This window comes from Panthera leo, chromosome D3 (assembly GCF_018350215.1).
Source record: "Panthera leo isolate Ple1 chromosome D3, P.leo_Ple1_pat1.1, whole genome shotgun sequence".
In the NCBI taxonomy this organism is placed as follows: Eukaryota; Metazoa; Chordata; class Mammalia; order Carnivora; family Felidae; genus Panthera; species Panthera leo.
This window is the reverse complement of record NC_056690.1, coordinates 37,276,739-37,301,085: the sequence shown is the minus strand read 5'-3', so window position 1 is coordinate 37,301,085 and position 24,347 is coordinate 37,276,739. Positions and strand designations below refer to the sequence as shown.

Sequence of the window (24,347 nt, the reverse complement as noted above, 5' to 3'; positions counted from 1 at the left end):
GGAAAGTCAAAAAGCAAGTATGGCCTTTAAGTTCAATATTGCCAGCCTGCTGAATTAAAATGCAGTCACATTATACTTTGCTTTATTCATGTATAATGTGTGCGAGGTTTATATCATTTGTTTAAATACCTAGAAACATCAATTAATGCAACATTTTCTCACCAGCCAAATGCTTCCGAAACCCATCAACTTTTCCACAAACCCTTCGAGGTCTTAATTATTTCTTTCTCCTTCTTCTGCCTCTGCTGTGCTCTGTGATACAAATTCTCCTTGCTTCTGCTTTAAAACTTTGGCAAGTCTGTTGAGGAATGTGCCCCCAGTCACTTCCAGGATGTGTGATCAGTGCCCTCCCCCCTGGTTTAATGCTCTGTGAAACCATCCTGAAAGTTTTCAGAATTTATTTTATTTTATTTTATTTTTCAACGTTTTTTATTTATTTTTGGGACAGAGAGGGACAGAGAGAGACAGAGCATGAACGGGGGAGGGGCAGAGAGAGAGGGAGACACAGAATCGTAAACAGGCTCCAGGCTCCGAGCCATCAGCCCAGAGCCTGACGCGGGGCTCGAACTCACGGACCGCAAGATCGTGACCTGGCTGAAGTCGGACGCTTAACCAACTGCGCCACCCACACGCCCCGAAAGTTTTCAGAATTTAAACAAAGAGCCCCCTATTTTCATTTTGCCCTTACTCTCCATGGGCCCAGCAGTAGCATCAATCGAGGCTTGTCCTCACAAGTGTCCATGTACCTCTTGATGAAACCATTTGGCATTCAAAGCCACCACCTGTAACTGAACACCAGTACGATGACCCCAAAGTGGCTGGACCCACCAGATTACAGCTCTTTTTATTCCAGTACATTCCTACAGGGACATCTCACAAACAAAGAAATCATTTGAGATACCTCCCACCTTGGAGACCAACCAGAGACAAATACACTTAACACCCAGAGTAAACACTCCAATCAAAAGTACACAGACTTTCATGATCTTGGTAGCATTCTCACTGGGATTGATAATCCTGTGTTTTCTCAGGTCCAGTACCATTGTTTGTTTCTGAAATCAGGCTCTTTCAATAGATGAAATCATACCTCTTTCAATAGATGTATATGTTTAAGGTGATCGTTTCTCTCTTTTTTTTTTTTCAAAAAGCTGTTACTAAGTCAAGGATGTGTATAAGAATTTCATTCACTGTCTCTCCTGTTCCTTGCCTCACATTTGTTCTTCACTCACCTTGAACTGGGATTCCGTTCCTTGAAGTCACTAAAAATGCCCTTTTTGAGGGCATCAACTTCGAACTCTGCCTGCAGTTCACCTTCAGTTTACTTGACCTTGCAGGAGCTTCTGCCAAAACTGACCTTCCCTCTTCCTTAAACCCTATCTTCTTTTGGCCTCCAACCTACTACAGACCCGCATTCCCCCTGTGTCACGGTAATTTGGTCACTCTCTGCGGGTTATCCTAGCGCACCTTAGGAACTGATTTCCTATGGAAAGCCCAAGATGGCCCAGGAGCATTCTCATGGGGAAAAGGGGGAAGCGGTGTACTTTCCCAAAAAGCTACCTTGAAAAAAAGAGAAGCAACCTAAAGTATATTGAACTGAGAGCAGACACTTGGGTTTTCCACATTGTGTTTCCAATGCTTGTTAACGTTATGAATCCTAATTGAGATATTGATATAAAAAGGCATCACATATATGGGGCATGAATACGTGGGGTTGTGGAACGAGTGGAATCTCAGGTGGCCAAAATAAAACCAGCAGAAGTTTAATAGGGATAAATGTAGGACCCTGCACTTTTCCCCCCAAAATCCATCTGCAAGTATGGGATAAGCTTGGCGAAGGTGGAAAAGATATTATGGTTCCTTGTGATAGGTATACACAATACGAAAACAGTACTCTGAAAAAAGTTACCAGATCTAAGGTTGAATTAATAATGCCATGCTATTGAAGACAGAAGAGAGGGCACCTGGGTGACTCAGCTGGTTAAGCATCTGACTTGGGCTCAGGTCATGATCTCACAGTTTGTGGGTTTGAGCTCCGCGTTAGGCTCTGGGCTGATAGTTCAGAGCCTGGAAGCTGCTTCAGATTCCGTGTCTTCCTCTCTCTCTGCCCCTCCCCTGCTCATGTTCTATCTCTCTGTCTCTCAAAAATAAAAAAACGTTAAAAAAAAAAAAAAAGACAGAAGAGGGCCCTTAGCATCCGCAAATGTGATCATTATAATTTAGCTATGCACAAGATATTCGAAAGCCATTCTGCACTGGACTGTGCAAAAGGAGTTGAGAATTACAATAGTACTTCTCCAGCTTTTACATGCGTAGATCACCTGGAGATCACCTTAAAAATGCAGACTCCCACTGCAGATCTGAGGTGGGTCTGGGATGCTTCATGGCTGAGCATCTCCGGGGCTGCTGTTCTGGATTCAAGAGATTAAATGATCTCTTGGATTGTTTCTAGCTCTCATACCACTCTGGGGTTGGCTAATTCAGCCAAGCCTTGGCATAAAGATCAGCAGACTAATTAGTAAGATCATGTTTCCTCCAGCAGTTTTCTGTCACTACTTCAACAGAACCCCACACTCCCCATCCTGCATTCACGTCTTGGAGACGCTGAGCAGCTATTTCTAGAGGGAATGGGTGCTTCAGTTAAACAAAGGCTTTTGGCTTACTGTAAAGAGAAGCAGAATCTTCAAGAGTTCCCCAACTGAAGACACAACAGATGAACAAAAAAGTTCAAATGAGCATCAACCAGTGAAATCTATTAAAGCAAACCAGTGGCTTGATTCCTCTGCCCTGTTCCATGCGAGTAATCTGCCACTGGCCTGCTTCAGTCATATTGCAAACGATATGTTGAAGACACAGTGAAATGCTTACAATATAATGTTAAAATTTAAAAGAAGAGGGGGGCCTGGGTGGCTCAGTCAGTTAAGCGTCTGACTTCGGCTCAGGTCATGATCTCACTGCTCGTGAGTTAGAGCTCCGCATCGGGCTCTGTGCTGACAGCTTGGAGCCTGAAGCCTGCTTCGGATTCTGTGTCTACGTGTCCCTCTGTCCCTCCTCTGCTCAACCTCTGTCTCTCTCTCTCTCTCTATCAAATATAAATAAACATTAAACAAATTTTTTTTTAATTTAAAAGAAGGATATTTACTTGGCATGGTCTAACTCTGATGGAGAGTCACCCTCTAAGCCTGAATCCTGCAGGTTGCTGGGCACTCTGACCAGGTGTCTTTTCACAGAGGCCTGTGGGGAGGGCTTTGCACAAGGTGGGGAGGGGTGAGTTGGAGAGGACAGTGTGACATCTCTTCCCTGGCTGCCTTGGAACCTTGCATTTGAGCTTCCGGGAGAAAATGTAGGTCTAGGTGACAGAAGGATCAGGAAGAGTTTTCAAGAGCACCTCCGAAGGCACAGGCAGGGCCATTCAAAGAAGGTGGGGCCAGCTCCCCATTCTGGTGAAGAAAACAGGTGGAGATAGGTAGGGAAGGTCAAGGAGACACAGTTCATCACTACAGCAGTACCCTTTTTTGAAAAAAGTTTATTTAGTTTGAGAGAGAGAGTGTGTGTGTGCATGAGCAGGAAAGGGGCAAAGATAGAGGGAGAGAGAGAACCCCAAGCAGGGTCCACGCTCAGTGCAGAGACTGACATGGGGCTCAATCTCATGAATCACGGGATCATGGCCCAAGACGAAATCAAGAGTCAGATGCTTAACTGACTGAGCCACCCAGGTACCCCATATTAACCCTTTATTTTTTAAGTTCTTCTCTATATTGTATTTTATCATGATATTACAGGCAAGGAAAATTTACTTTATTTCCACACGTTAGTAATGAGGAAACCAGAACCCAGATTCTGGGTTAATAGACTACTACTCTCAAATAAACCACATTGATATACATCTTCTGTAGCACATTTTCTTTTAGAACAAATGAGTAAAAACCAAATGGCCCATCTTTACTCTCCACTGTGGCTTACACACGTTTCCCATTCTAAGTATCTTGGTTCAAGCTCAAGTTGCAGGGTCCACACAGTTTTCCGTTTCCCCAGCCCTTACCTTCTCGGTCCTTCCCTCCCCTTCCCACACCTTAGCACAGACCTCCCTCTGTGTTTCCTCCACACCTCTGGCTCTCTCTCCAAAGAAGTTGGTAAGTTTAGGGGGCCTCATTTGTGTCAGGAGAATGTTAGCCCTTCTTCCAACTTCTGGGACCACGCTCCCAGGCTGCCAATACAGCACTTCTTTAAATGTGGTGTTCATTTCCTCGTGGGGATTGCATTTCCCAGAGTTCCCTTTCACTTGCATAGGCTGACAATTAGTCAAACTGAGGATCTAAATTGAAGTTTGACTCACGATGAACATCTACTTAAGTATAAATGGTAACAGGTCTAATATCTGAAATTTACTTTAAGATACTTCAGTATAAAGACTGTGATAGTGTGTGTGTGCATGTGTGCATGTGTGCGTGTGTGTGCGTGTGTGTGTGCGTGTGTGCGCACGTGTGTGTGTGCATGTGTGCGTGTGTGTGTGTGTGAGTGTGCGCGCGCATGTGTGCGTGTGTGTGTGTGTGCATGTGTGCGTGTGTGCGCGCGCGCACGCGTGTGTGTGTGTGTGTGTGTGTGTTTGTGTGTCTTAGGTTAAACTACCCAGCTGCAGCTAGTGTTAAAGTTGGTGAGGTTCCTCTGGGGGGCAGTCCGCTCGTACTCCAGTCAGGAAGACTGCTCATATTCCAGAGGTGCCCGTCATAGATAGTGTTCTGTTATCTGTCTCCATCAACACCAGCATTTTGCTAATTAACAAGAAGTATATCAGAAATGGACAGAAAACTAGTGGGTTGCTAATGGCATGATAGGTAATAGAAATGGGCTCTCAGGGCTCCTGGGTTGCCGAGTCAGTTGAGCATCCAACTCTTGAATTCGGTTCCAGTCATCATCCCAGGGGTGTGGAAAAACATGCTCCGCGTGGAGCCTGCTTGAGATTCTCTCTCTCTGCCCCTCTCCCTTCTCCCACTTATGCACATGCACTCTCTTTCTCTCTTAAAAAAAAAAACAAGCAAGCAAGCAAGAAATGGACTCTCACTGGTGGTGAGAGGAATCTATAAAAGTTAAAACATTTTAAGAGAGACTTCTGGCAATGGCACAATAGAGAGGTTGACAAATCTTCCCCCGAAAAAAAAATATGTAATTGGACAAAATGTTTAAAAACAACTGTTTTAGGACTCTGAAATCAACCAAAGACCAACAACAAATTGAGGAGTTGTTCTTTATGAAAAGCTGCCAGGGTTTCAGGTTAAGACCAGCGGGCAAGATCAGCCTTCTGCCCGGGCTGCTGAACCCTTACCCAGCTCTTCACCACCATGGTAGATTACCAGGGCAGTGCAAGCCTGGGCATCAGCAGCTTCACTGCTAGGGACTGACGGCTGACCCCATTTGGAGCAGAGAGTGGAAACACAATGATGTTGTCATAAAAATAGTAAATTCAACAGAAAACATATAAATGAGTGGGGATTGCTTGAGGTTTTGCTGGCCTGTGATTGCAGTCCCCGAAGTGCAAGCTACATTGAGCACCTAACAGGGATGGCCTGGAAACATGAGTGCAAAGGAGGACTTGATCAGCTCTCCATATGTCCCAGGTTTTTTTATTCGCAAAGAAGAAAATACTTAAGAAAATAATTTAACAAAAGAAATTTAAGACCAACACACTGCAAACTACAAAACATTTCTGAGAGAAATTAAAGAAGACCTAAATGAACAAAGAGATGGTTCATTTTTTTTTAAGTAGACTTCATGCCCAGTTCAGACCCCAATGCAAGACTCAGACTCACAACGCTGATATCAAGACCTGAGCTGAGATCAAGAGTTGGACGCTTAACCAACTGAGCCACCCAGGCACCCCTGAAGAGATGTTTTTTATTCATAGATAGGAAGACTCAATACTATCAGACAGCAATTCTCCCCAAATTCATCTTTAGATTCAATCCACTTCCTATCAAAATCTCAGTTGGCATCTTTTGTAGAAATTGACAAGCTGTGGGGTGCCTGGGTGGCTCAGTCGGCTAAGCGTCCAACTTCGGCTCAGGTCATGATCTCACAGTTCATGAGTTCGAGCCCCACATCGGGCTCTGTGCTGACAGCTCGGAGCCTGGAGCCTGCTTCAGATTCTGTGTCTCCCTCTCTCTCTCTCTCTCTGCTCCTCCCCCACTCACACTCTGTCTCTCTCTCTCTCTCTCAAAAATAAATAAACATTTTTAAAAATTTAAAAAAATAAAAAGAAATTGACAAGCTGTTACTAGTGGAAATGCAAAGGACCTGAAACTGTCAAAGCAATTTAGAAAAAGTAAGCAAAATTGAATGTCTTACACTACAGATTTCAAAATTTACTATAAAATGAAATGAATCCAGACAGCATGGTGTTAGCATGGGAAAATACATATGAATCAATGGAACGAAATACAGTCTGGAAATATACACTCATACATGCGGCAAATTGATTTTTGGCAAAATGCCAAGGCAACTTTGTCTTTTCAACAAATGTTTGGGACTGCTGTATATCCATATGCAAAAAACAAATTTAGATCCTGTCTCCTCACTGTACATAAAAGTTAACTCAAAATGGATCATAGACCTAAATGTAAGAGTTAAACATTAAAACTTCTAGAAGAAAATAGAGGAGAAAATCTTTGTGACCTTGGACTGGGCAAAGAATTCTTAAAAATGACACCAAAAGAACAATCCATAAGAGGAAAAAAAAAAGATAAAGTGGACCTAAAATAAAATTTTAAAAACTTTGGCAATTCAAAACACACTATTAAGAAAATCTAGGGGCTGGGTTAAATGGGTGATGGGCATTAAGAGGGCACTTGTTGGAATGAACACTGAGTGTTATATGTAAGTGATGAATCACTGGGTTCTGCTCTCAAAGTCAAGACTACACTGTATGTTAACTAACTTGAAAATCTAAAAAAAAAAATTTTTAAATAGCTAGTGGCACCTGGTTGACTCAGTAGAGCATGTGACTCTTGATCTCAGTGTTGTAAATTTGAGTCCCATGTTGGGTGTAGAGACGACTTAAAAATAAGATCTTTAAAAAAAATAAAGAAAATAAAAACCAAAGACAAGTAATAAGCTGAGAAAAAATACTTTCAAATCACATTTCTGATTAAAGACTTGTATCCAGAAAATATGAAGAACTTTTATAACTCAATACTCCAAAAACAGAAAAACCCAATAAAAACTGGGCAAAACGTTGGAACAGGTATTTCACCACAGAAGGTATATGAATAGCTAGTAAGCACATGAAAAATTCTCAATATCATTAATTATGAGGGAAATGCAAGTGAAAGCACAGGATACCAGTTCACAGCCACAAAAATGTCTCCAATCAGAAAGACAGACGATGTGCAGTGTTGGTAAAGATGTGGGGGAGCTGGAATTCTCATACACCACTGGTAGAAATGTAAAAATGGTGCAGCCATTTTGGAAAATAATCTCAGTCTCTTTAAAAAGTTAACATAAACTTCCCATATGACCTATATTCCGCTCTTAATATTTCACTCAGGAGAAATGAAACATGACTACAGGAGGACTTGAATGCTCATGTTTATAGCATTGTTCCTAATAGCCCCAAAATAGAAATAATCAAAATTTCCACCAACTGGTGACTGGATTTAAAAAAAAAAATGTGGCTATGGGTGGCTCAGTCAGTTGAGCCCGATGGCTCATGATGGGTGAGCCTAGGTGGCTCAGTCAGTTGAGCGTCCCACTCTTGATTTGGGCTCAGGTCATGATCCCAGGGTCGTGGGATAGAGCCCTGCGCTGGGCTCCTCGCTAAGCATGGAGCCTGCTTAAAATTCTCTTTCTTCCTCTCTCTCTGCCCCTTCCCCCACTCATGCACATTCTCTCTCTCTCAAAAAATAAATTAACGAAATTAAATTAATGTGGCTATCTGCAAAATGGAACAGTATTCAGCAATAAAGTATAACAAACTCCAGATCCACCCCATAATCTAGATCAACCTAGAAAATACCATTTAAACAAAAGAAGATAGACATAAAAGAATATACACCGTATGACTCTATGCGTATGAAATTTCCAGAAAAGGCAAATCAAAAAGTACAGAAAGCAGATGATTGCTTGGGGCCAAGGTGAGGGTGAAGGTGGGGACTGAGTGGAAAGGAGCCTTTTGAAGACTTGGAAATATTCCACAACAGATTGTGGCAATGACAGTACGACACTCTAAATTTACTTTAAAAAACACTGCACAGTACACATCCGATTGGTAGAATTTTATGGTATATAACTATACCCCAATAAAACCATTAAAATATGTCGAGTGTCTCCTCACCTTTGCATGTACAGGGTATAAAATCATGCAGTCTGTAGCCTTCATTCTGAGGATGGTGATGCCACCTGAGGACTGATCCCTAAAATGTCCTGGATCCAGACAGAGGCTTTGGAAGGTTGCATATTGCTTGATGCTGATTCAAGGAAGAAGCCTTAACACCCCAAAGGACAGAAAGCTGCAACTCTATGAGATTCATTGGGTATGGCATTTTTTCTTACCTGACTGCTAATTACGGTATGTTAATAATGTATAATGTGTAAGCTGTGCATCTGACATCATCTAGTGGGTTAGATTGCAGGGAGCAGTAAATTCTCATGTATCTCAGACTTCTCCGTGGGTACCATCATTCACCGAAAAAGAACCTAAGCATCTTGTGTAACAAAATCAGCGTAGGGAAGTTGGTAACAGAAACCAAAGTGCTGCAAGTCACCCTCTTCAAAAGAAAACCCAGTGCAGCAGAAATGTAGCGGTGAATCAGTTCTCTTTCTGCTTATGGTGATATTATTCTAAAGCCGTAAGATGAGTTATATTGGCGTTTGAGGCGTTCAGAAACAAAAATCTCTCCCAGATCTGAGCTGAGGAGCACACGCAGCAGGATCCATCGGGTACTTCTCATGTTCATTTGACTACAAGCACTGGGGGTGCAAAAACCCCGGGTCACCGGTGTATGGAACATTCTAGAAATCTGAATACTTTTTGCCTGTGTGCGTTAATAAATTGCTGCCTTGAGATGCTTAGGAGGTAGTAACTCCAAATCTATAAGTAAGACTTTGTTAAATATAATCAGGGTTTTAAATCTGTATTCAATATTCACCATCAGTCATTATTTTAATTATAAGAATGTAATCCATTTTTGCTTTGTACTAAATTAGTAGATAGAAAAAAAAAAGCCCAGATTAATAATATTTTCAAGTTATTCAGCACCTTCTAATTACTGGATTCTGTGGCTCTTCTGTCTCCATATTTGGATGCCATCTGTGAACACGAAAAGTATCTGGATTTCTTATTTCAGGTTGTCCCTGATCACGTGTTCTGGTTTAGAATGCGAGCTCAGGTCTTGGTCCCAAAAAATGTTTGTTCACCCTCCCCCCGCTCCATTTCATTATCTGAATTCTTCCGTGCTCCCCATCCTTGAATCCTGCCATCCAGCCTTCCTGAGATGGCACCCTGTCCTTTCCCTGCCACTGATGATCACTCTGCTTGGTGACTTCCCTAATCCCAACTGCCTGTGTGCCCGGATCCCTAAGTAACGTCCACCAGACTCCTTTGCACTCCTGTTGCTTGTCTGCACTTGGACTTCCATTCATTCACCCAACTAGTATTTACAGAATCAACACTAAATGCCAGGCACTGTGCTGGTTATTGGAAATAAGAACAAAATCTCTACCCTCAAGGAGAGACGGACAAGTTAACAAACAGTTACAAAACGATGAGCCCGGCAGGTGTATGAACAAACTGCTATGGCAACAAGCAGGCACAAAGCCTGAATGGGTGGAGCCGGGTAAGTCAGGGAGCCACAGGTGAAAGAAATGCCTTTCCATGTACTAGATAGAACAGTGTGTTCAAGGCTCACAGATGCAAGCCACCATGTCCCATTGTGGGAACCTGAGATATCTCAGAATGGCCAAAATAGGGTTAGCAGTGGGAGAAGCAGCTAAGGAGGGGTCTGAGCACACAGCCCTGGAAGTCCTGCTCACAGAGAGTGAGAAACCATTCAACAAGAATGGGATGAACATGGCCAACTTCACAGTCCCTAAAGTCATGGGGACTTAGGATACCAACAGCTTTCTGGGCTCTTATTGGCTACATCAGACTTCATCTCAGCACCTGCAGCTGGGCTGGTCCCTCCAGCAGAATTTGCCCACCCCTCTCCCCAGAAAATGGGCCCCAGACTCTGGTTCTGTCGGTCTGGGGTTAGTTAGTACAATACCTCTCCAGGTATCTTTAGCTGGGAGCTGGTCTGCAAGGTCAAGACAGAGGTGTGTGTTTGGTAGGCAGTGTATGTGGTGTATAGGTGGAGGGAGTGAGTTTGGGTGGAGCTAGAAGGGAAATATTAAGCCAAACATTGGAAAAAAAACCCAAATTTCTGAAGGGAAGCAGGAAGCAAATGCAAAATGGATCATCAATTAAAGACAAGATCAGAGAAGGATAGGGAAGCAGGTGAGTAAGGACAGCTTTGTTGTCACCGGACCTGAGAAGGTGCAGACTGGATCTGGTGAGAAGGGGGTGACCCAGATAAACACAGAGAAAAAGGCACCTGTGGCTTGTCCTTCTAAAGGAGTTGGGAGAGAGGGATATGGCACCAGATAGTGCCCATATATGGGATGGATTTACTAAATTTTTGATGGATCCTGTAAAGACTGAAAAATAATCCATCCGTCAACTGCTGAGCCCTACAAGACCAGATCTTGTCCCCAGATGGAAGGGAATCTAAATGTCATATTTGATCAGGAAGGATTTAAAAAAATTTTTTTAACATTTATTTATTTAAAGAGAGAAAGAGGCAGAATGTGAGCCGAGGGGGCAGAGAAAGAGAGGGAGACACTGAATCTACAGCAGGCTCCAGCCTCTGAGCTGTCAGCACAGAGCCCGACACAGGGCTCGAACTCACAAACCATGAGATCAGGACGTGAGCCGAAGTGGAACGTTTAACCAACTGAGCCCCCCAGGTGCCCCCCTATCAGGAAGGATTTTAAAGAAAGAAGGGCCTTTATATGTGACTAAGTCAGCAAACGGAGGCTGCAACTGCTCATTTAAACCAGAATTGCAGCAATTACTATACATCAGCTGAGCACTTACTGGTGACACACACTTGTTGAGGGGCTCCTGGGACACAAAGAAGAATCTGTTTCTCTGAACAACTTTAATGACACAGGCCGTGAGTGCGGGGATCCCTCACAACTTGGTGGTGTTTAGTATCATCTCCACTTCCCAGTGCAATGGGAATCACATGAAACATACATGAAGCGAACAAGGATGGTGCTTGGGTATAAGCGCTCAGTATCCGCGCACACAAAGCATTAGCCTCCCAGCTATGGCAGGCTCAGTGGGGTCAGTGTCCCTGATCTGCCTCCATGGATAAGTTACCAAACCTGCATTGCTGTATGATTGCAATTCACTGGCACGGCTGAGTTTACGACATTCACATAGTGCCTTTCAACCCTGGCTACACAGAGGAATCACCTCTGGAGCATTTTTAAATGCAAATGACCGGCCACCACCCCAGACCCCATAAATGATAATCCGTGGGGGCAGGACCTAGGCGCTGATGTTGTTAAATTCTAATGTGCAGCCCGGGGAGAGAACTGTACTAATTGTGCCTCTTCACCTGGAGCACAGAGAAGAGCCAGCCAAACAGGTGAGCTCCGAATTTCCCACAAAAGGAAGCCTAAGGAAACAGACATCACCTAACAGGGTGTTTGGTGTAGAAGAGCTGCTCCTGCAGCTCCAGCTAAGGCTGAACATTCTCTGTCTCACAATCTCCCGCCTTTCCCTGCCCCAAGACTCAGCCTGCTCAGGTCATGGTGAACCGACATGACTAAAGGAAACAAAATATAATGGTAACATCTACAAATGAGACCTTAATCCCTCCATTTCTTCTCTGCCCATTATTTCTCCTGGAGAATTTTTTTTTTTTTTTTTTTTTTGTCATATGCACTTTTCAATTCTGTGGACTTCAAAAGCAAGTCTACCAACATCATCAAGAAATGCCTGGGATTGCAGCAAGGAAGGCAGCTGAGAACAGGGTCCTCAAGAGACATCGGGGCCCTTTGTACAACGGGGTCCCAGTGTATGTTCCTTGCATGAATGGATAAGTGAATTAGCAAACACAAGGACAAAAATTAGAAATATGGAATAGAAATAGCTATCTCACAAGAAAATATTATTCCCTACCCTAAGAAGGTATTAGCTATTTAAAATGCTAACTCCCTTTAAGAAAAGGTATGGAAGCTTCTAAAGGCATTTCGCATGTTTGTGAATATGTTGAACTCCCCTCCACCCCACACTTCTAAAATGAACAAAAGAATACCCATGAATTCAGGAGTACAGTTGTCAGGAGCTGGGAAAACTAGATTTTGTGCAAAAACAGAGATGGTGTTTGGATGGAGGAGGTCAAAAGGTACAAACTACCAGCTATAAATAAACAATTCCTGGGGAAGTAACGTGCAGCATGGTGACCATAGTTAATAATACCCTGTTGCGTATTTGAAAGTTGCAAAAGGTGGGGCGCCTGGGTGGCTCAGTCGGTTGAGCATCCAACTTCATCTCAGGTCACGATCTCACGGCCCGTGAGTTCGAGCCCCGCGTCGGGCTCTGGGCTGATGGCTCAGAGCCTGGAGCCTGCTTCTGATTCTGTGTCTCCCTCTCTCTCTGCCCCTCCCCCATTCATGCTCTGTCTCTCTCTGTCCCAAAAATAAATAAACGTTAAAAAAAAAAAAAATTAAAAAAAAAAAAAAAAAGAAAGTTGCAAAAGGAGTAAATCTTTAAAAAGTTCACATCAGGGGCGCCTGGGTGGCTTGGTCGGTTATGCGTCCGACTTCAGCCCAGGTCATGATTTCATGGTCCATGAGTTCGAGCCCCGCGTCAGGCTCTGTGCTGACCGCTCAGAGCCTGGAGCCTGTTTCAGATTCTGTGTCTCCCTCTCTCTCTGCCCCTCCCCTGTTCATGCTCTGTCTCTCTCTGTCTCAAAAATAAATAAACGTTAAAAAAAATAAAAAAATAAATAAAATTTCACATCACAAGAAGAAAAATGTGTAACTACATATGGGAATGGATGTTAACTATACTTATCGTGGTGATCACTTTGCAATATACACAAACATCGAATCATTATGTTGTACACTTGAAACTAATATATATAATATGTCAATTATACCTCATTTGAAAAAAAAAAAAAGAAATGCCAGAATTAGAGGTTCAGAATAAAGGGGCTGGAAAGCTAGACAGGGGAATTCTGAGGGTGGGGAAAGAGTGCTAGCCAACCATAGTGCATAGTAACGGGAACAGAAGGTAAGCCAAGTGGCAGAAAGAGTTGTGGAAATAACTTTTCTTTTAATTTTTTTTTTAACATTTATTCATTTTTGAGAAACACGGAGAGATAGAGCGTGAGTGGGGGAGGGGCAGAGAGATAAGGAGACACAGAATCCGAAGCAGGTTCCTGGCTCTGAGCTGTCAGCGCAGAGCCCGACGCGGGGTTCGAACTCACGGACCACGAGATCATAACCTGAGCTGAAGTCGGACGCTTAACAGACTGAGCAACCCAGGCGCCCAGGAAATAACTTATTTATTAGTTATTAGCCAATCTAGGGGCTGGGTAAGGGTTTTACGGTTGTTAAGGCAACCCCACCATCTCTGGAGCATTTGTGGGCAGTGCCACCCCCCACTGCCAATGGTTCAGGTCTGAGCACAAGAACCTCATACCCTCAAGTTATTTGTGTATTGCATGAAGTGCAGGGAGCTAATGTTTTGATCTTTGCAGGAAAAATACCCCTTCTTTTTGACCTTGGCTGACAAAATTCTAGGCAAGCCATCCAAAAGAGGATCAGAAGGCAACTCTGGCTGGGTGGGATCCCTAACTCGTCACAAAAAAAAGAAAACACACACACACACACACACACACACACACACAAATCCAGACACAGGACAGTTGATACAGGGCATCGTAACAAGGCAGCAGTAAGCTGCAGGCTGTGCTGGGTGGTCAGTTTGGGTTTTAGGTAAGAAACGGGGTGCAATTAGGGTAAGGGGGTAATGCAGACCAATCAGACAGCTGGAAGTCCATACACTACTTGCAGTAATGGAGGAAGGAGGCGTTTGGGATAGACAAAGTTATGGATAAGGCTAGGTAGTCCTGACTGAGCCAGACGGGCTATGGATAGCCATGGCCGTGGCAGGAGTTGGAACTGGATGGGCCAAGGGGGCACACAATGACAGCAAGGCTTCAGCAGCACTGGCCTAACGGCAGTGTTAGAGCACATTAGGAGAAAGCATGTGGGCATCAGACTTATTAGAAGTGGCTGGGGGAGCCCTTGGGTGGCTCACTTGGTTGAGCATCCAACTTCAGCTCAGGTCATGATCTCACCATTTGTGAGTTCGAGCCCCACATCGGGCTCTCTACCATCAGCACAGAGCCCGCTTCAGATCCTCTTCCCCCCTCTCTCTCTGCACCTCTCCCATTTGTGCTCTCGTATTCTCTCTCTCAAAAATAAATAAGCATTTTAAAAAGCGGCTGGGGGGCACCTGGGTGGTTCAGTCAGCTAAGTGCCCAACTCTTGATTTTGGCTCAGGTCATGATCTCACACGAGATCAGAGCCCACACTCTGGGCACTGGCAGCACAGAGCCTGCTTGGGCTTCTCTTTCCCTCTATCTCTGCTCCTTCCCTCCTCTCATTCTCAATCTCTCTCTCTCTCTCAAAATAAGTACATTTTTTTTAAAAACCTTAAAAATATATTACAAGTGGTTGGTCATAGTTTAGACAGCTGGTGACTATTTGCAGTCAAACAAGGAGAAACAAATTAAAAAAAAATCAGGGAGTCGTTTAAAGGAAGGAACAAAAATTCAGGGACACAATCTGGATAAGGGGATACAAAAAAAAAAAAAAAAAGAAAAGGTAGACGCAGCCAAGGGAACAGAAAGAAGGTCAGAAACTAGGGGAAATCCTGAGGGAAGTGATTGTAAGTGCTGGGCCTGAGGTAACAAGATAATCGCTGTTAGTCAAATTCTGTCACTACGAAAAACGTTGGAAGACATTTAAAAGTGTGTGCTATGTAATAATCAGCATTGTGACATGAGGAGCTCCCCCCTCCCCCCAAATGTTCTCTTTTAACCAAAAATGATCTGCTAAACTCCAGCATCTTCTTTATTGTTGCGGAGCATTTCCTGAGGTTCTGACAGGAAATTAGGGAACGGTGCAACAAAATGCAGGAAATACTTCAGGGAATGGGGAACGATGGCATTTGCTATAAATACTCATTGATCTAAATTTGACATTCCCACCAGCAATGCAGGAGGTTCTCTGGCACAAGAATTTGAGTCCCACTGCCTGCTAGGCCAAAAGATCAGACTTCAAAGATACTTCAGGAATGAAGAGATTCAAACTTCAAACAGTAGATTCAGAAAAGAAAAAAACGAAAAATAAATAAATAAATAAATAAGGCGCGCACACGTGCCGAAGCCAGCATTTTATGAATTTCCACACCACAGTTTCTGGGTGAACACTCTGAGGTAAATGCTTACCCAGGCAAGAATGTCATCCACCGGGTTGATTTGGATTCTCACTGCCTCCATTGTCTGTCTCCTGCCCCCAAGCAAGACACAAAATCACTGGGAACAAGTTAACCCAAAGAAAGCTCTCCTGACCCAGCCTTGAAAAAAAAAAAAAAACAAAGACTCAAGTGGAAGGATTCTGTGCTATTAAATGGTTACTCTGGGCACTGTCACCCTCAGCATAAAAGACATGAAAATGCAGTGAACCCAGCTATCGTGTGGTGCTTCATGCTGAAATAGCTCCCTGGCCGGCATGTTCCAACAGAACCCAAGTTCATGACCTTAACTAAATTACTTCTTATAAAGGATTTTTTTCCCCTCCTCATTAATTGTGAAATGCCTTTATTTACCCAATTGTCCGTGGATACGTATTCGTATTTTGAAATTAAAACAAGTGAAAGAATTATTGGAAGCGTGTAAATAGCCCACAGTCATCTTTCTTAGGAGACATAGTTTTTCTTGTTTGTGCAAACATTTCCGAAGAAGGTTACTAAAAAACTTCATCTAAGGTCTAAGATGGAGAGTTCTCTCTGGTTGTCTCCAGTTAAATCTTTGTAATCAGGGGTGCCTGGGTGGCTTGGTCGGTTAAGCGTCCGACTTCGGCTCAGGTCATGATCTCACGGTCCGTGAGTTCGAGCCCCGCATCGGGCTCTGTGCTGACCGCTCAGAGCCTGGAGCCTGTTTCGGATTCTGTGTCTCCCTCTCTCTCTGCCCCGCCCCTGTTCATGCTCTGTCTCTCTCTGTCTCAAAAATAAATAAACGTTAAAAAAATTTAAAAAAAATCTTTGTAATCAAAGTGCAGACTTAACTTTATTCATTAGGAATTATTTAATTAAATTTTAGGGAGCTCCTGGGCGGCTCAGACAGTGGAGCTTCTGACTCTTGATTTTGGCTCACGTCATGATCTCACGGTTCGTGGGAGTCCCAAGTCAGGCTCTGAGCTGACAGCACACAGCCTGCTTGGGATTCTCTCTCTCCCTCTCTCTCTCTCTCTCTCTCTCTCTCTCTCTCTCTGTCCCTTCCCTGCTTACATGCATGTGCTCTCTCTTCTCAAAGATAAATAAACTTAAAACAATTAAAATTTTCTGTGTCTGCCATAGGTGTTCCAGTAACAAATCATACTTAGTTGGTGAAACAACACACCATTCTAAACTTCTAATAGAATTATCCTCAAACTTGACTTCTTTACATCATAAATCTCCTACAATATACTTTTAAAAAGAATTTACTGCTTAAGGAATAGCTTGTCAATGCAATGGTAAGCAATACTTTCAGAATGAGTACAAGGTCATGGAATCAACTGGTGGCCTGCTTTTCAAATTCCAAAAGATCTAGGGAACACGGCTCTAATACCTTTCTGTCAAAGACCATGTTGGAAGGGACAAGTTGAAGGTGACAAGCGTCAACTGAAGTTCACAAGTATGTACATTCATTAAGTGATGTATTAATTCCCTGCAACAGGTGCACTGAAGTAGGAACGGGGAGCGGCAATGGAGAGAGGAACACTGTTCGTGTTCTGTCAGGAAATAACGGGGTCCTCCCTTTACCATTACAGAAGAAGTAGGTGTCATAAAGTAGCTTGCTTGTAGGAATTATGTGAAGAAACATCTATGGAAGAATACACAAGAAACCAAAGTAGTGCTTGCCTCAAAAGAAGGTGACAAAAGTCAAGGCTTAATCCCTTTCTATATACCCTTTAGTACTCTTTGGATTTTGTTCCATGGGCATGGATTATCTATACAAAAACTTATTTTAAGTTGATTGATTCGTAAGTAAAGATATTGATTGCAATTTGGCTCAGCAAAGTTGGGGGCTGTTAACTGCGAGGAATGTTGCAAAGCAACGAACATACAGATTATGAATAAAACTGTCCCTGGCCTCAAGAAGCTCAAGTCAGCGGGCGAGACAGATTGGCGAGACAATTGTTTACACCACCATGATAAGTAGGTACGTATGACAAGTGCACTGAGCAGAGAGACCCCTGGGAATTCAGGGAAGAGCATCTAAGAAATACATCAGCGTCCAGGGGACCAGGAAGGTTTTCCAGGATGTTGGAACCTAAACAGCAGACTTGCCTGACACTTAACAGCCTGTGTGTCAGGAAATACTGGTTGCCTATGAGGAGGTACCAGTGTGCCTGAAATAACGGCCCTTAGCTCTGGGACAACAGGCCAGCCGGAGTCCCATCCTCCTTGGTTTACCCCCAGTGTGATGTCACTGTTATTTTGTGTATACATGAGAAACAGCGAGGGGTGTGGGCACCAGGCCAAGCCCATAAGGTGGCGTTTCTAGAAAAATCACAGAGAAGGCAGTGCTGAGAAGGGAGAAGAGGGGAGGAGGGAGGTTTGGTGAGAGAACTATCACAATATTTCATGGGAAAAATAAACAATTCCTGAGCCTAGTCAGTAGTGGGGACAACAAAGCAAAACCAAACAAAACATAACGTGGAGACAGATTTTCAGGGGGTAAAATCAACAAGTCTTAATGACCAATGAATGTGGGCAATGAAAGAGGGAGGTAGGCACACACGACAGGCGTAACAGTAAGAGCCATTGTCACGGGTTGTATGCCTGTGACACGAGGAGGTGCCCAACGCCACACCAATATTTCCATGCGTTATTGAATCACATGAATCCTATCCATTTTATAGACAGGAAGACTGACATTCAGAGATGTTAAGATGTTAACCAAGGTCATGGCTCATCAGAGGGACAGGTCTGGTACTTAAAGCCCAAGACTATTTAATTCCAAATCCAGACTCCAAATTGTGAAATGATTATGCATCCCAGAGAATACAGCTAAGAAGAGGGCCTCCCTCATAAGCTCTATGTAATATAGTAACAACGATGCTTGTAGATTACCTACTTTAAGGGCTAACCCTGCACTAAACACTGTTTGTTCCAAGCGCTTTTCTTGCATTGTTTCATGTCATCATTAACAGCCTCTCCAGGGAGGCACTATAATTTATTCCCATTTTGCAGATGGTGAAACCAAAGCACAGGACATTAAGTAACTTGTCCAATTCCACCCAGCTAGTAGGGCCAGAGAATAAAACATCTAAAGCTTAAAGATCTATCTTGTCGCTCCCCAAATTTGCTGCAGATAATAATGAATATCCATAGGACTTTATGAATGAATTATTATAAAATGGTAGTGTTTCGAGGATGATTACCTTGAAATAAGTGGGTATATCAACATTTTATGATATGTGCTTATATAGCAATACAATTCTAAGAGTGGCACAAGACTTCACAAAACAGTACATATGTTCATTTCACCTCTGTGGCATTTGAATTCTTCATCACGTCATATTAGCTACAGTGGTAGGCTTTATATTCAATGTCTGGAAAAGAGGAAGGGAAAAGGAGTGGGCTGAAGTCCAGGATATATAGAAGATGGGCAGTGATGTTTATTACACACATCCTTGTTTCCAACTGCTAAGACCAATATTTTTTATTGGCCCTTACCTGGGCAATACAGCTCCAGAGAAAAGAAAACTGTGCCTGTGAAATCCCCTAAGTCACATGTATGTTACTGTGAGTATATACATGCTAAATTTGAATGCCATGCCATTTTGATGATCGAGTAAATGTTCTTTTATTCACACAATACATTTTACCCCTATGCTTGGAAATACCTATTTTTACTTTTAAAAAAGAAGGACTTAAAACAGAAAAGCTGATGAGCCAACCCATGAAGCAATTTTAATTTTATGTAATTGCTAGCTGTGGACTTAACCTTATTTTAAGAAACACACCACCTTTTATTTTAGACTTAGGAATAACTCACTTTAAACAGGTTACGTTTCAAGGTAAATGAGCCACTGGGTCCTATACTGTGAGTTGTAAGGTGATCCAGAGAGAGACTGCAGAAATTATAGAGAACTGCTAATAATCTAAGGGCTGTTAGATAATGATCATTTTCAAAAACGCAGGCACCAGACAGCTAGTTCATCAGTGATACAGGTCAGGATTATTTTATTATGACCAAATTATACCATTACACGCATCATTTCTGCTATATATGTAGGGCACAAATTATTATTTTTTAAATGAAAACTCCCTTTAAAATGCCTGTTAAGAAGCACAGTGTTGGTTGATGGGGTGGAGACCAGCAAATGTGGAAGGCGGTGTGATGAAAGATTCAAAGGCTCCCGCTGTGGGTGGCTTCCCACGGCATCTTAAGCAGGAAAGCCCCATGAGGTCCCACTTTCTCCAAACACCATTCATAACCTCTGGAGCCAAGTGCTCGGCTCCTAGGGGCAAGAAAAACATTCGGGGCATCTCCTCCATCTAGAACTTTCAATTTCTGAGAACAATAAAACTGAGCCAAGCTGCACTCTGTGCACCGTGTGGGAAACTGGGACTTGTTCACTTTCAACAACCCCAGAGAAATGAGTTGGGCTTGCGGCGCCCTTTCTTGTGGCTCCTTTCTAGCACACAAAACTATGTAAATTCCCTCTATGTCCCAGCCCAACTCCCGGCAGAGCAGGCGCCTGGCATTCAAAGCTGTGTTGCCAGCTCCGGTCCAGTGCGTTCATCACGAATGCCTGAATGAATGAGATGGACACGTTTCTGTGGAGTTCACAACTCAGCACAATGCCCAAACACACAGTTTTCCCACGAGGGTATTTCGCATTCCGCCTACCTACTTTTGACTCGTACTTTTTTTTTTTTTTTTTTAATGAAATGTATATTTGTGGGAATGTGCCCATGGTCATATGTTGCACCATTACGATGCATTCAACAAATACTGTGACCGCTTAGCCAAGTAGAAGCGACGCTGAGAAGACTTAACCCTAGGGTCGAGTGGGGGGGAATGGAGTGATCCGCAGAAAGGGAAAGAGGCATTCTGTTTCTGCCCCGGCATTGATAGAAGCCTGGACAATCAGCTTGGGGTTTCCGTTCTCCGCAAACCTTGCCCAGGGAAGCACGGAACCCTGCAGCGAGCGAGCATGCAAAGTCCTCCGGTCGCCGCCGGCTCCCTCACCCCGCGGCCTAAATTCGCGCGGGGAATGAGCTGGTTTGGCCACTCCGGGGCGGGGGACGGCACATAAAGCGCCCTTTGGAAGGCTCAAACTGTGGCTCGGACGCCGTCTGCAGGGCCGCGCGGGCGAGTACTCCCGGTCCAGGACAGCTGGCGGGGGGCGCGCTTCTCACTATGGCTTGTCCCCACTAGCACACCTGGGCCGCGAGTGGCTCCAAGGAGCCCGCCCTTTCCCCGCCGCGGACCAGCTGGCTTTCCACTGCAGGACAATGAGGGCGACTCGGAGGATGCTTTTCCCATTCATTGCCTGCGCCCGGCCAGCAGCCCGGGGCTGCGAACTGGGGACCGCTGCAGGGTCGTAACGAGCCCCCCCGCCCCGGTCCCGTACCCCCCGCCCCACTCCCGCCATCCCCGCACCGCTAGCTTCAGCGGCGCTCTGGATCGCAGAAAACAGAGCGGGACCTCCCCGGAGCCCGAGGAGTTTCAAGCCCAAGGGTCGGACGAGCGGGGTGCGTCCGTCCCGGGCGGCGTCCCCAGCCCTCTCTGGCTCGGCCAGGGAGACGATTCCCACGGGCCGCGCGGAGACTCACGCGTGCTATCCCCCCGGGACGGAGGTGAACGAGGATGAGCGCACCGACCCAACAAGCGGCAAAGCGGCGGGCTTTGTCCCGCAGCCGCCCCCGCCCGCCGGGGGACCGGAGACCGGGTCTCACCTCTCTGCTGGCACCGCGCGGCGACCCAGAGCAGCGAGGCCAGGAGCGCGACCCCCGCGCCACCGCCGCGCATCTCGCAGCCGCCGTTCGGGTGGGCTCCGGGAAGAAAGGCGCGGCCACGCGCGGGGTCTCTCCGCAGAGCGCGAGTCCGCCCTTCCCCGCCGGGCTCTGGCCTCCCGCCCGCCGGCCCCTCGGACACACCCCCCCGACCTCCGCCGCGCCCGCCCCTTCCCGCCCCGGCCCGCGCACACCCCTCCCCCACGGGGCCCCTCGCTCGGCCCCGGCGACCCGCGGGGACCGGCCGCTCCAGCTGGCCGCCCGCCCTGCGCGGTGCCCCGAGCGTCCCGACTCGGGGGTGTGACCCCCCTCCGAGCGGGAGAGGTGGGCGGAGAAAGTGTCTGGGAAGGAGGAGAAAAATCTGCTGAAGTGGGTCCGGGCGAGTGGATTCCGAGAAAGTATTTGCCCTGCCGACCCTTCCGGCCCCACGGCGGCTCCGCGCCCAGGCCGGGCCCGGGAGCCGGGAGGACGCGCCGCTGCCGAGACCGGCCTTACCTCGCAGCCCGCGCCCCCCGGCGCCCCCCGGCCGGCTGCGTGCCTCAGCCTTCGGAAAGCCCCCCGGAGTGTAACTGACCAGCGCCCCTCTCCCTCGCAAGGTCGCCGGGCCCCGGGCCGCCAGACTCCTTTCCAGGCCGGGACTCGGGGCCTTAGCTGAGGATTTTGTGAAGATTTTTCTGAAAATGAGTTGTAACTTGTTTCCCACTTCGTGTAAGGAAGGCAAGAGGGGTCACTTGGACTTAATTATTAGTTTACCCTTACTTACAGCGGGGGGAAAAAGATGTCCCTTTTTTTTTTTTTTTTGGAAGTTAGTCTTAACACGAGAGTTCAACTGCTTTGTTCTTTTTTTTTTTTCTTTTTAACTACATCTGGTCCTTGTTAATTTTTTTTTTTAATTTCCTCTGATTTTTTTCTATTAAAAGTATTCACAACATTTTGCAGATCTCATTTTCTCACAGTGTAAACCCATGAGATCATAAAAACCCCTTAGTACCTTCCCCCATCCTTCCCCTTTTTTTTTGCCTGATCGGGAGGTTTTATCTCATTGTGTCAATTAGTCTGACACCCCTGGCAATTCCAGTTTTTCTAAAGACACTTCCTTAAACACTTAATAAATTATTATATTAGCGATTATCTTTTAAAAATCATAGAGGTAAAGAACAAAAAGGTAGAATTGGGCCCTTTAAAAAGGATTTGTTATCGGACACCTGACTGGCCCAGATTAGGGAGGGCAGGAGACTCTTCATCTTGGGGTTGTGAGTTCTGTCCCCATGTTGGGTGTGGAGATTACTTTAAAAATCTGAGAAAAAAAAAAGGATGCAGTATGGTTGAGTGAGAAAGCGTTCTTCACAGCACCAAATTTAAAATACAGTTGTTTTTAACTATTAGAATATTTAAGTATTCAAGTACTTATCAAATAAATGATTACATAAATTCAGTATCTAAAAACTAATCAAGTACTAAACATGGAAATATTAAAATACAGAATTGAAAGTATTTCTGCACTGAAATACCTTTGGACACACATGCATATATGTCTTTTAAAGTGTCTTACATGCATTTACATGGGTTATCTGTTGTGATCTTCCGAATTCTGTAAGATTCTGCAGAGCAACAGTGGGGCAGAAGGGCCTGCCTTGTGTGAGATGAGGTAATGAGTTCATGGGTTAAGGTCCTAAAGTGAGGATATGTCCAGTCGATAACTAGACCCCAGGTCTGGTTTCTGGTCCAGAGTTCCTGAGGTCATTGCCCGGAGACCATGGAGGATGAGGTCAAAAGCAGCAGGCAGAATCATAAGGGGTCATCTGTCTCCCTATGTCCTGGGTTCCTAGAAATTCCGTTCAGACTCCATTCAGACCTTATCTGTGAACTGCAGACAGAGAACTCACTTGTGATGTGAGGAAGCAAAGGGTCAACACATTTGGGGAAGAAATAGGAAGCGTCAAAATTTGCAAGTAGGCACGATTTGTCATCGCTCAAAATTGAGCAGAAATAATGCAGTGAGAGAAGAGTTTCCAAACTTCCAAGGGATAAGATGAAACAGTAAAAATGTCACAATTCTGAGCGTCTTATAAAAATAAAAAGCAACCGCAGTAACAAATTTTCCCATTCTTTAGCATGCTTGGATAAATTGGCTGTAGCACCATGCAAGTTCAGGGGTGGCCCATTCAAGGTGAAAACGAGATAAGAATTTTTACGTTTTGTGCGAAAGTAGAAACTCAGCTCAAGTAAGCACCCACAGATGCTTGGTTCAAAGTCACCGATAAATAATAAACAGTGACAATAACCTAAATGCTAAGCAATACATGGTTAAGTAGTTCACAGTAAATCAATGTGATAGGCTATTGTGTAGCTATTTTTAAAATATAAAACTTAACGTTTGCAAAAAGCATTGTGATATGTTAAGCGAGAAAAGCAAAATTCTAAACATAACGGGCATTCTGAGTGCCATTGTATAAAGTAAGCACTCATGCAAACAAGAACCTAGAAGGCAGCACACAGAAAATACAGTTGTGTTCTGCTCATGAAAGGGTGAAGGGTGGTGTGTGGGTGTTAGAGGTAGTGATAGAGGGCTTTGATCAGGCCCGGAGAAGGCTCACTGTTCCCCCTCACTTATTGAAAGCAACATCTTGGGCAAGTTCCCTCATCTGCAAAGTCGAGATAATGGAAGACAGACATATTATGGTCCTCATCTTTGTAGGACATTCAGCCTGGCAGTTAAGACAGAAAAAAGTAAAGGGATGCCTGGGTGGCTCAGTTGGTTAAGCGTCCGACTCTTGAATTTGGCTCAGGTCGTGATCCCAGGGCTGTGGGATGGAGCTCTCTGAGCATGGAACCTGCTTAAGATTTTCTCTCTCTCTCTGCCCCTGCCCCCACTTGTTGCTCTCTCTCTCTAAAATAAAAAGACAGAAAAAGTTAAAAAAAAAAAAAGTTATATATAGGGGCGCCTGGGTGGCTCAGTCGGTTGAGCGCCCGGCTTTGGCTCAGGTCACGATGTCACCGT

At 44.8% G+C, this 24,347-nt stretch overlaps 1 protein-coding gene across 1 annotated transcript in view; it reads right to left on the bottom strand.

Moving 5' to 3' along the window:
- The window catches only part of LAMA1 (laminin subunit alpha 1), a 167,872-nt gene extending 146,416 nt beyond the window's left edge, over positions 1-21,456 (bottom strand). Inside the window, exon 1 of the mRNA XM_042911210.1 lies at positions 21,290-21,456. Coding sequence (XP_042767144.1) covers positions 21,290-21,362 — 73 coding nt within the window. The 5' untranslated portion in view covers positions 21,363-21,456. The remainder of the gene's footprint in view (positions 1-21,289) is intronic.
- Between the last annotated feature and the right edge of the window lie 2,891 nt (positions 21,457-24,347).